At 41.0% G+C, this 12,027-nt stretch overlaps 1 protein-coding gene across 1 annotated transcript in view; it reads left to right on the top strand.

Annotated features, from left to right (window-relative positions):
- Positions 1–12,027, top strand: part of NUDT22 (nudix hydrolase 22) — a 182,576-nt gene that overhangs the window by 66,192 nt on the left and 104,357 nt on the right. Inside the window, exon 2 of the mRNA XM_044075727.1 lies at positions 7,713–8,241. Coding sequence (XP_043931662.1) covers positions 7,750–8,241 — 492 coding nt within the window. The 5' untranslated portion in view covers positions 7,713–7,749. The remainder of the gene's footprint in view (positions 1–7,712; positions 8,242–12,027) is intronic.

Below are 12,027 nucleotides of genomic sequence, written 5' to 3'. Positions count from 1 at the left end.
TGTTTGCTGCTATAGCATTCGGATGCAGGATTGTGAAACTCTCGTGTGATTTATCTTGGTGAGTTTAAAATATGTTAATTACCTTAGCCTTAATCCTCCCTTTAACCCTTATTTATTATCTTTACATTTTCTTCCTTGTATCTTAGTATCCTTACTCTAAATTTCATTACTCTTTAGAGTAGCTTTTTGTACCATTGTTAGTATTCTGTCCTCTTTTACTGAAGTTTAAGTACTTCTAATTACCATTGTTGGTATTTTTCCTTTCTTTCTAAAAATATATATATATATTTAATAATAATAATCTTTCTAACACGTCTAATAAACTGTCTGGTTTTAAAAAATGCGTGGCTACATGATCCCAAATTCAGATGCACACTTCAAATGTGTGTATTGTTTGGAACCTTCACATTTAGATGCCAGCTGTGACATTTGCAATGGATTTAATTCCCGTTTGCTTACTGATCAAAAGAATAAGCTGATACTGTGAAAGGTTTACTGTCCTGTAAACCTGCTTCAGTAGTCTCTGGGGCTGAAACCACCAAAATGTCTGATAAAAAAGGAGATCTGCACTCCAAAGACTCATGTAAGAGATTTCATCATCCGACTACAGTTCTGACCTTGGCTCCAACCTCCAGGCCTTTTCTCAAGCAAACAAAAACATCAGCTTTGACTGCTTCATATCCAAAACCTAGACCCAAGAAGTCACCTAGGATCCATTCATTGCAGCACCTGCCAGAACTGATCACCTATTGGCTGTCATCTCCCATTTTGGCTTCTCCACGACATCACTCCAAACCTTCCTCTACAGCCTCATCCAGTTAGTCTTCCAGGAGCCTGTCTGAAACAGACATGGACAGGATGATGAGGATGTTTCTCCGGACACAAATGCAGTTGGGAGTTCTTCTGGCTCTGACCTCATCGGGACTACCTTTATTAGCTCCTTCTCTGATCTGTCCTATGGTTTTGGAACCATTGGATGTGAAAGTCCTAGAGTCGTCTGGTTGAGATCCAAAGATGTTAGCATTTTCCACTCCAATAATGTCTCTGAATGGTCTGGTACAGAGCACTTTGGGGACAGATGACTGTCAGAGCCATAACATTGGTGCTGGATTCGACTCTAAAATTGTCTGAGCCGTTGTTACCTCTCAGGGCTTCAGTGTTAGATAGCATGGCTCCTACTCTCACCTCAAGTGGTTTTCCTGTGGGGGGCGGGACTGACCATCCATAAGCCTGCCTTATCAGATCCATCAGTTTCTATTTCTCCCAGGTGTTCTGCCTTTGAGGTAGTGGGGAGGGCCTTCTCTCTTTCTAGAGTTCAGACTTCTCTACCCTCCACAGCTCTGACTTCCCAGTCTCATTAATTTCTGTGTACAGAACCTCAGTCATCTCTTCCACTGGGACAGCCAGTCGAAACTAGTCTCCAAACTACCCAGCATGGTATAGTCATCTCTTCTGATACCCCCCACCCCCCCGGAGCATCACACTGAGGAGGTTCCTCAGAACAGGAAGTGCAAAAGGAGGCACTTAGACTCTCAACAAAAGTCTGTCACTAAGGACACCGACTTTGATGAATGGGAAGGGTCCCCCAGATCACCACGCGATGATGTCTCATTTGGAGACATTGTAGGACTCCTAAAGCAAAGCGGTGGTTGGTCCCCTGATAACTGCCCAAGAGGGTTGGTGTTCCTGGAGGCCTTTGGCGCTGGCCCATCTACCTCGTAGGTGACTCCACCTGTCGAAGGACTCATTGATGTAGTTTCTCGATGGGTGCAGAAGGAGCCCGACATTACACAGCCATTCTCCAAGAAAATAGGGGTCTATATTAGAAGCTGGAAGGTGTACTTACCCGAATATGTAAACGCCACCACATCTTCATCAAACCGCGAAAACATTGATCGTCCTGAAGCGTGAAATCCGAAATGTTGAATTGCCATGGTTGGCCCTTCCGTAAGGTAAGTGTGCGATAGTTATGGACCTTAGTGTTAGGGTGCGGGTTAATTTAAGGGCATACATGGTGGTGTTTGCAAGATTTAGTGTAGTGTTAGAAGTAGGGTTTAGTTTAGGGTTAGAAGTAGGGTTTTGGTTAGTGTAGGTATGTGGTTTATTTAGTTTGTTTGGGTAGGAAGTATGTAGCAGGCGGTGGGGTGGGACAACTGACGGTTCGAGTTTTTGAATTTCACGGTTTTGGGCGTTTGGTGTATTTGCGATTCGCGGAATATGTGTTGGTGTTTTCGTATTCGGTGACCAGGGCTTTCGCGATTTTAATATAGACCCAAAAACAGTTAGGATCCTGGCACCACCTAAAGCTAGACCACACTGGAGTAAAGGAGTGCCCATTGATGCTATGGTCATAGTGATGGCTACTAAAAAGGAATTGGCAGAACAAAGTTCCTCTGTCCACTCCCCTAACAGGGAGTCTAGGGCGCTGGACAGATTTGGGAAGCATGTCTATGCTTCAATGACCTTCGCCTTTACGTAGGTCGTTGAATTATTTGGCACATTTTATGAGACTTCACAGGGATTTGATTAAGGAACTTTCAAAATCCCTCTACAGGACCATATCCTCTGAGACAGAGTACTGCTGCCTCACAGCTGGCTACCCTACAATCTATTTCAAATTTATCCATGATGCTTATCTCTCATGCGGCTGAAGGTACCTCACGGGCAGTGGGTGGGTTCAGGCTTTACCATCAGGAGACGTACCTGGATGCAGTTATGTGACTTTGCAAAACCCTTCAAATCTTCCTTCATCAATGCTCCCTTTGACAGAACCTCATTATTTGGCCCCAGAGCTAAAGATACACTCTCTAGGTGTGACCAGGAAGGAAAAACCATGTCTGCTGTGGGCATACATTTTTTGACCCCTCAGTAGTTCTTTCGTAGGAACCAACAAAATGGATGAAAAGTGTGGTTCAACAAATCCCAGGGTACTTTTCAAGATCCATGTGGAGACAGTTTCACCAGGGGCAGAAGAGGGAACTCAAGTGGAAGATGCAGGCCCCAAAGCAGAGGTGGTCTGCATAACCAAGAATCTAGGGATTCTTTTTCTGACAAATCCTTTCAGCACTCCTGAAAGGAGGCCCAACTGTCCAACTCTGGAGGCAGTCAGGGGCTGTCTATCCCCGGACCAGACAGCCTTGTTAGAAATCACAAAAGATTCAAGGGTGCAGAGGATAATATCCAGAGGTTATACAATACCATTTTCCTATCTAACCACATTGGTTTCAAAGAAGATTCTTGATGTTCCACCCAGTCAGAGGGATGCAGCAGCACTAGAAATAAACAGAAAAAGAGTCATCCAAAAGGTCTTCCCCAGACCAGAGACAGTCCGGAACTTATTCAGGATTCTTTTTAGTGCCAAAGAAGACAGGGGACTGGAGACCAATTTTTGAATATCAAGAAACTAAATCTGTAGGTTCAGTATACAAAGTTCTGGGTGGTCATGGTTCAGTCCATTTTGCTGTTTCTGCACAAGGACGACTAGATGTTCTTGATAGATCTCCAGAATGCATACTATCACATACAAATGAGCAGACAATCCAGGAGATATTTACACTTCCAGAGGGAGCCAGTCATTACCAATTCAGAGTGCTGCCCTTTGGTCTCACCACAGCCCCCAGAGGGTTTACCAAGTGTATGGCAGTTGTTGCAGCTCACGTGAGACTGCAGGGATCCTAGGTATTTCCATATTTGGACAGCGAGCTACTAACTACTCTGACCAGGCATCATCTGCTCCAGGCTTCTGACTACTTACTCCAGTTGTGCTCTCATCTGGAAATCTGTGTCAGTCACACCAAATCTCAGCTCAAACCAACTCAGAATTTGGAATTCATTGGTACTCTTTTAAATACAGTCATTCAAATAGCCTGTCTTCCTCTGGCCCGGATTTAAACAATCCAGTCCCAGGTCAAAAAGATAATTCAAAACCATTCGCTCTGTCTGATAATCTAAGCACTGGGATCTATGTCAGCTGCAATCAATCTTGTACCACTGGCAAGGTACCATATGAAACTCCTGCAATGCATACTCGCAACCCAGTGGTCTATACTCAATCAACCATTATCCAGTGAGGTCAAAATAATGCAAGCCTGCAAAAATTATCTTCTTTGGTGGATCCATTCCAGTCAGATATAAGAAGGCCGTCCCTTTGTTCTCTCTCAGCTCAAGGCCACAGTGAACATGGATGCCTCTCAGATCGGGTTGGGGGGGCACTTCCTGGGAAGGAATGTCCATGGTACATAGTCCCCTGAAGAGGCCAAGATACATATCAGTGTCCTGCAGATGAAAGTTGTCTTCATAGTGTTGCAGGCTTTCCAAAAGGCTCTTCCAACTGGGACTGTTGTGATTCAGACAGACAGTTTGTTAGTGTGGTACAACAGCAAGCAAGGGGGAACCAGATCTTACCCTCTTTGTCAAGAAGCTATGAGAGTATGGCAATGGGTGGTCTCATCCAATTGATTTCTGATAGCAATACACATTCTGGGTAAATCCAGGGGGTTGCAGACAAATTAAGCAGGTCTAGACTAATGCCTCACGAGTGGCCTCTCAACATAAAGGTGGTGGAGAGGATTTTCCAGTGAAGGAGGCCAGCCATGCTGCAATCTCTGTGCATCTCCTCTCAACATCAAGTGCAGCAGGTTCTTTGCCCTGATCTTCCCAGTGGCGAAGTCCCCGAGGGATGCTCTGCTTCACAATTGGTCCTCTGGTTTCCTTTACGCTTACCCCCCCAATACCTCTCATTCCTAAATTTCTCCAGAAAGCATCCCAATTGAAGAGCACAGTTATCCTCATTGCTCCTTACTGCCCTCAGCAGCTCTGGCTTCCCTTCCTTTGGCCTAACCGTTTACATCCTCCATGGATTCTGGATCCAGCTCCAGACCTACTGTCTCATCCAACAGGCATGACTCATCTAGACATTTCAGGCTTCATGCTGACTGGTTTCTCCAGTTCCGCTAATTACTAGACAGCCTGGGCTGTGCCCCTCTGTCCGTCCCATTCTTTTAGCATTCCACATAGCTTCTACTAGAAAAATTTACAAAAGTAAATGGAAAATATTTGTTTTGGGGCACATAAAAGAATCTAGACCCTTTTTCAGCTCTGATTTCTAAAGTTCTTGACTTTTTTTCAGTGAAGAGGTTAGCTCCCCAACTGTCACAGTACAAATAGCAGACCTTTCTAATTTTCATATAGGAGTAAATAACTCAAACTTAGCTTCCTCCAAGCTTTATAAAGCCTTTTTATAAGGAATGTGCTTACTTAGACCTCCTCTGAAGGATCCTTCTCCTCCTTGGGATGTAAATGTTGTTATTTAGGACTTAATCTAACCCCTTTTGAACCATTAGCTAAATCTGATTTAATGTTTATGGCCTGGAAGACTGTTTTCTTGGTTGCTATCACTTCTGCTAGAAGAGTGTGTGAACTTCAAGATCTTTCTTCCAAGCCCCTTAATTAATTTTCCACAAGGACAGAATATCTTTAAGAACCTACCCTTCCTTTCTAAGGTGGAGTTAGAATCCAGTATTAATCAGGTCATCAAACTACCAGTTTTCTTTCCAAAATTTTCAAGTAAAGGAGAATATTTGTTACATTTGTTGGATGTTCACAGACTGTTACATTTTTATCTTCGCAGAACTAAAGATATTAGGCAATCTGATTATTTGTTTCCTTTTCTAATTCAAAATTAGGTAAACCAAAGTGATCCTAGCCAAATGGTTGACCAATTTGTATTACCTTTGTCTACAAAAAGTGTGTTTGCCTTTACTAAAACCACCTAAAGCCCATTCCACTAGATCTATGGCAACTCCTTCAGCCTTTTTGTCTAGAACTTTCTTGGATGATATCTGTGCAGCTGCAACTTGGGCTAAGCCTCATACCTTCATTACTGATTACAAATTGGATCTGGACTCTAGGGGAAGAGCAGCTTTTGGCTCAGCTGTGCTCAGGAATATCCTTCCTTAGAGTCCACCCCGGATGTAGGTAGCTGGGGACTCAGTTGGGGAATGAATGAAAATTTCAACATCAGATAAAGAAGTAATGTACTCACCATAAGGTTCCATCTGTGTTGTCCATTTTCATTCTTCCTCAACGTCCCTCCCACCAACCTCTTTCCATTCTTTATTCCTGGAAGATCAAAGGATGTTAGAGAAACCACTCTGTCTTTGCTTGAGTCCCAGATTCTGTTATTTCATGTTCCTTAACTATTATATGGGTCTATGGGCAACAGACTAGATCTGAGGTATGTAAGGCATCTAGGGCATTATGGGTAAAGGGAGGAGCTCAAGAGTTTCAGTGTTCTAAGAACTAGAAAAAGCATCTGAGTTGGATCCGAACCCAACAATTGAGGAAGAATGAAAATGGACAACATAGATGGAATGTTATGGTGAGTACATAACTTGCTTTTGCAGTGAACACAGATCCCATTTAAGAAAAATGTCTGATCAAATTCCAGAGGAGTTTCAAGGTAACTGGACTATTTTACATATGTTTTTGAAAAAAAAAATAGGCAAGGAGGAAGACAAGGTGGTAGCTGATTAATAGATTTTAGAAAACAGATTTCTGCAAAGGTTTAATAACAATGCTTCGTTTCAAACAGGTGATAAAGACCTGCAGAGAGTGATAATAAATGTTAGAAACAGTGTTGGCCTGACAATCACAGCTACGTTAAAGGCATCCTATAAAATGTTCTTGGTCTTATGTCATTAAATTTAATCAATCAGTAGCATGGCAGGTGACACAACTTTGTGCAGGAGATTAGGAGGGGTATAGAGTAAGGACAGTACGACTGAAGTCAAGGTTGCTCTTGTCCAGGTTATGGTAAAATTTATTGGAAAAAGGAGACTGTCTTCCTTGTCCTAGATGTTATTCTTCCTTCAGAACTAACAGAACTGTGATCTTTGATAACCCCCCCTTAAAATGAATGCTAAGCATATGGGTATTATACAGTCTGAGACTTTTGAGTTTGGAACCATGTTTGTTAATAGGAACATTTCCTTCTTTCCAAGATTCCCTGTCTCTTCATAGTCTGCTGCTAAAAATCAACGTGCAGAAGAAGGAATCCCAGCTCTCGTGGCTGGCTGTACTTTCCTCTTAGTCCCGTGACAACAATTTTGTAATTAATTATATTAATGAGGGGGTACAGGGCATGAGAGTATGAGAAATTTCTCCCTTCATTTTAAAGATTGCTTGGAATTCTTCTTTCAATTTCATTGTTTTAGTCTGTGTAGAATTCAAAAATATGTTATGTGTAGCAATGCATTAGAACGTTATAAGTTCTCTCTCTTTTCCTCTGCACATGATACTGTTGGCCATGAAGAAAGATGATTTATGAAATATTGAAGGTGATAATTATTTCTGACTTTTTTTTGAGCTTTTGGAGGAGGAGTTCCATCTCTTACTACAAATGTTATATTAATTTCTTATCCCTTGGAGAGAGATATTGCTGGAGAGATCCATTAATTTTGAAGGATAGTAAAAAATATTCAGTTACATCCATGCTTATTTAATAGTGGACAAATACAACATATGTGTAATCCTTTTGGAAACATTTCAGACAGGTATTTGGTATCTGTCTCTATTTTTGATTAGTTAACTTTCACTTTTCAAGCTAAACCAAAATCCCAAACAAATGTGTACATTGTCTCTGAATAAAAAAGTGACTAGATGCTTTGAGAAAATCTGTAAAATGATCTGTATGTGTTTATTTTTTCCTGCAGATGGAGTTCTGATAAGGTACACCACACTGGAAAAAGAATGGATCCCCACAGTGAAGAAAACATGGATCCAGAAGTCTCAGTCATGTTTCAGAGCCCCTTCCCTGAGGGTATAAGTCAGGAAAGAGTTCAAGCTGAGCTCTCTACCAAATACAACCGTCAGGAGCTGCCAGAGCACAAAGTGAACATTGAAAAGATCTGGCAGAAGCGTTGCCAGGAGCAACCTTGGTTGTTCAATGGTGCAAAGTTCCGGATTCACTCAGTGACTTTAGAGAGGGGGATCCTTAAATTCCACCTTGGGCTGACATGTTACAGGGACTTTATTGGCACGAACTGGGCTACTCATGCATCCTACTTGCAGAAGCTTGGACAAGCAGATTTTGGAGACAGTCAGGCATACCTGGCAGAACCTCTTGGTGTTGGAGCTATGCTGCATACAGCTGATGATAATTTTGTGTTCCTTCAACGTAGTTTACTGGTAGCAGAAGCACCAGGGCTAATAGACATTCCAGGAGGTCACCCAGAACCAAAGGTTAGTTCTTATATTAATTTATATTGTTCATTCTTTCATTAAGTATGGGGATTGAGGAGACCACACAGCAGGTTTTACTGATAGTCAGATTTGCACTCACCAGTCTAGTTGCAAGTTGGGAAGGAGTGTGTGCACAGAGCCAGATCAGAATATTTAAAAGCTACCTGCCACTTACTTAGCAGATGGCTAAGATGAAAGGATTACTAGCAGTGAGAATGCAAATTCCTTTCTTGCCCACTGCTTTTCAGCAGCATTGTCTGAAGAGGGCTAGGGCACAACTGCCATATTGTCTTTTGCATTTTGATTTGACAGTGAGTGAGTAAGATGGTATATTACTTTTACCAAGCGTTCCCCGAATGCCAGGAGTGACAAAACAATCCGCACCATTAAAAGGAAATCGACTTTTCCTTTATATTAGGGAATTGTTACAGATATTCACCTCTAGATCAAAAGTCTTAGAAATAACCAGTATTCAGAGCAAACAGAAAGAAGCCACTGTTGGTATGAAATTGTATTAGAGGTGGATTTAGGTTAAGACATTTGTACATGAATGGTAATATAAATTTCTTGTACTAATACAACATTTTAAAATCAGAACTGCTCATTAGTATTAGCCAGATGCCTAAAATGATAGCAACTGTTTTTGTTTGCCTGTTTGTTTTTGTTTACTAAGAAAGTCTGACTGGACAAGAAATGTGCATCAGTAAAATATACAAATATACAAATCATATAAAGTAGAACTGTTACAGGCGAATATACCTAGTATATGTGGGTATTTCCCAAGGTTAAAAGAAATGTCAGTTTCCTGCTATATTTCAGCAATAAATAAGTCAAAATCTTATGTTAAATTTACTTTTTCATAAGTGAAAAACTGAACTTTAGCTCAGAAGTAAAATTATCAAAATTGTCTGTTATGAGGCTGCATGCATACAAATGAGCTGCTACAGCAACACTGGAGAGAAGAGTTTTTTTTACAAATGTAAAGGACAGAGGGAGCATTAGACTATGACAAGTGTGGATATGAGGCTTAGCATAAGGGGAGAAAAACATCATTATTAAGAGCAAGAAGAATAGGATGGAATGTTCATAGGTGCCGGAAACTGTTGAAGACCATGGGGAAGGGCAAGAAGGGCACTTAGTGATTTAAAAAGGGCAAAATCTTAAAGGTATTTACTACCATTACAGGAGTATCAACATGATACAAGCTAAGTTTCATTAAGGATATTTGCACATACATTTCTTAAAGAATTAGAAATTTTCAGCCAACCTGTGTTAATATGAGTTGGTATGTGTTTTCTGTACAAGTTATCAGTGGAGAGGAATTAGCTGACAAAAGTCCTCGATTCAGTACTTGACCTGCATAGAGAGAACTGCAACTGCTTTGTAAGCAGGGATGCTACTGATCTATTTCTAACCATAGTACTGACAACATACATACACTTTATATTGTGCAGCTGTAAACATGCAAGCTGTAGTACTGCTAATGTTTGTGTGTTTCATAATAAAGTTTACAGGGAGCTGCCAGGACTGTAGTCAAAAATAGACAAACACAAAGCCCCATCTTATATTTCACTTGGCATGCAGTAACAGAAAATTAATCATTTCTCCAAGGTTCCCTTAAGCAGTTAGTCCATGTGTGCAAAAACACCAAAATGAAGCATTTTCCTGAATTAACCTGTCCATGTATGTACGTAAGGAGAAAATGACATCAGAATTAATAATTTCCCCCAAGGCTCCCTTAATTACTTTTCCATGTATGCACAAGCACAAAAATAAAATAAAAAAAAAATAAAACATTTTCCCCAACGACTTCTTCAGTAGTCTGTTGTATGCATAGTAAGCACAAAATTATATCAAAATGAATTATTTCCCACAAGGATCTCTTGCGTACATTGTCCATGTATGCACAAGGGCAAAAATTAAACATTTTCCCCAATGGACCCCTTCACTACTTTGTCTATGTATGCACAAGCACTGAAATTAAATATTTTCCCAGTGACCCCTTTATTGGAAATGCTGCATAGCCCCAAGTCAAATGGTACATGGGTCACTCGCTTTAAAAAACTTAACCCGGTATGTGACATTAACAGAACCTGCTGGAGGGACAGATTTGTCTCCCAGAGGTTACCACACCTTTGGAACAGACTCCCACATCATGTCAAACAGAGCACCTCATTGGACCTCTTCAAACGCAATCTAGACGATTGGATTGGTAACCGTAAATTCACCCCAGGGATTCCACCTATATCTCTTTTGGATACAGGCATTAGGTGCTGATCGTGGACATACGGACAGAACTTGGTTAGGCTTGTAATGGCCCGAGGGCCATTAGCCTAGTAACATCCTATGATCTATGTTAGTCCCATCAGACTAGTGTCCTATCTTTCAGGAAAGACTTGAGGTGGTACTTATTTAAAATGGCAAGAGGAAATTTGGTTATGGCAAACCGTAACACTCTCTCTCTCTCTCTCTATATATATATATATATATATTTATATATATTTTTTTTTTTTGTATTTTTGAATTAGTGCATGGCATCTTTTACAAACACCTCAGCTACTACCAACTCATACAGCTAAACAGTTCCTTATGCTGCACTGCAGTGTCAGCACTGAGAAAGTAATCAAGTACCTCAACTAGGAGTAAACTCCAGAAACTTCCGATCGTACAACACCAAAGGTGAGGGAACTGCCTGCTGAACTCCTGACACTGAGGTAAGATAATCATCAGGAGTGATCACTGATCTTTGATTAAAAGGTGGTCAGTGGTCACCACATCAATACTCAAAATGGTATTAATTAGCTCTCTCCCTAACATCTATCCAGTGCATCGGAAAATTATGACACTTTACTCTGAGCAAAAACTTGTCTGGTTTAAGAAAAGTTTGCTTACATTGTATGCAGTTAATTCTTGCTTTAACTTACTGAAAACATCTACCAAAACAGCATATCCCAAAACCAATTTGATTATCAGTACATAAATGCATACATCCATATAACTTACAAAATATTTTACGAACCTAACTCCCCGTACCCTTACCAACACAAACTCACTTACATATACATAAATACCAACACTTCAAAAAGAGAAGTACAGAAAAACTATGTGTGGCTTTAAGATATCCAAAGCACTTCTAGGACTAAGCAGCCTTAAGGGTTAAGCAGTGTAATTCAAACCAAAATAGACTCCCATGCCCGAAGCACCAAAATGAAAACATTTTCCCCAACGACCCCTTCAGTACTTCTTTGTCTATGTATGCACAACCACTAAAATGAAAAGACCCTTACCCAGTGCCTTTCCCACTCCCACCCAGTTACCAAACAAAATAGATAAAACAAATAAATAATACTGGTGGCAGAGTCTGCAACTGTCTGCAAGAAGACAGTAATATATTTAACATACATACCACCACCACCATGGCACTGACAGCAACGAATGGACTTTGATTCTTCCTGTTCAAAGAAGAAAACTGCAAACTTCCATCACTCAGTCTTGATTTTGAGGAGTGGAATGAGGACTGAGAAAAAGAGCAGTAACTTAGGTCAAATACAACCGTTTAAACTGTCATTTTCTACACCTGCGTGACCTGCCGCTGAACCCTGACCAGACAGAACTATTAAGTCAGTCAGGCAGGGGGGAGGCAGACCAATGCACCTGCTTGCGGTATAGCCCAGTCCCCAGAATCTAAAGTTGACCCCCCCCCCCGCGCAAGTGGAAGACGTTGAGGAAGCCAAGCAGCAGCAGAGGCAGAGCACAACAAACAGTTTAAGCTATCAGATCCTAATA

This window comes from Protopterus annectens, chromosome 6.part1 (assembly GCF_019279795.1).
Source record: "Protopterus annectens isolate FY-2018-M chromosome 6.part1, PAN1.0, whole genome shotgun sequence".
NCBI classification, from domain to species: Eukaryota; Metazoa; Chordata; order Ceratodontiformes; family Protopteridae; genus Protopterus; species Protopterus annectens.
The sequence above is the reverse complement of the archived record's forward strand: the minus strand, read 5'-3'. Positions and strand labels throughout refer to the sequence as shown.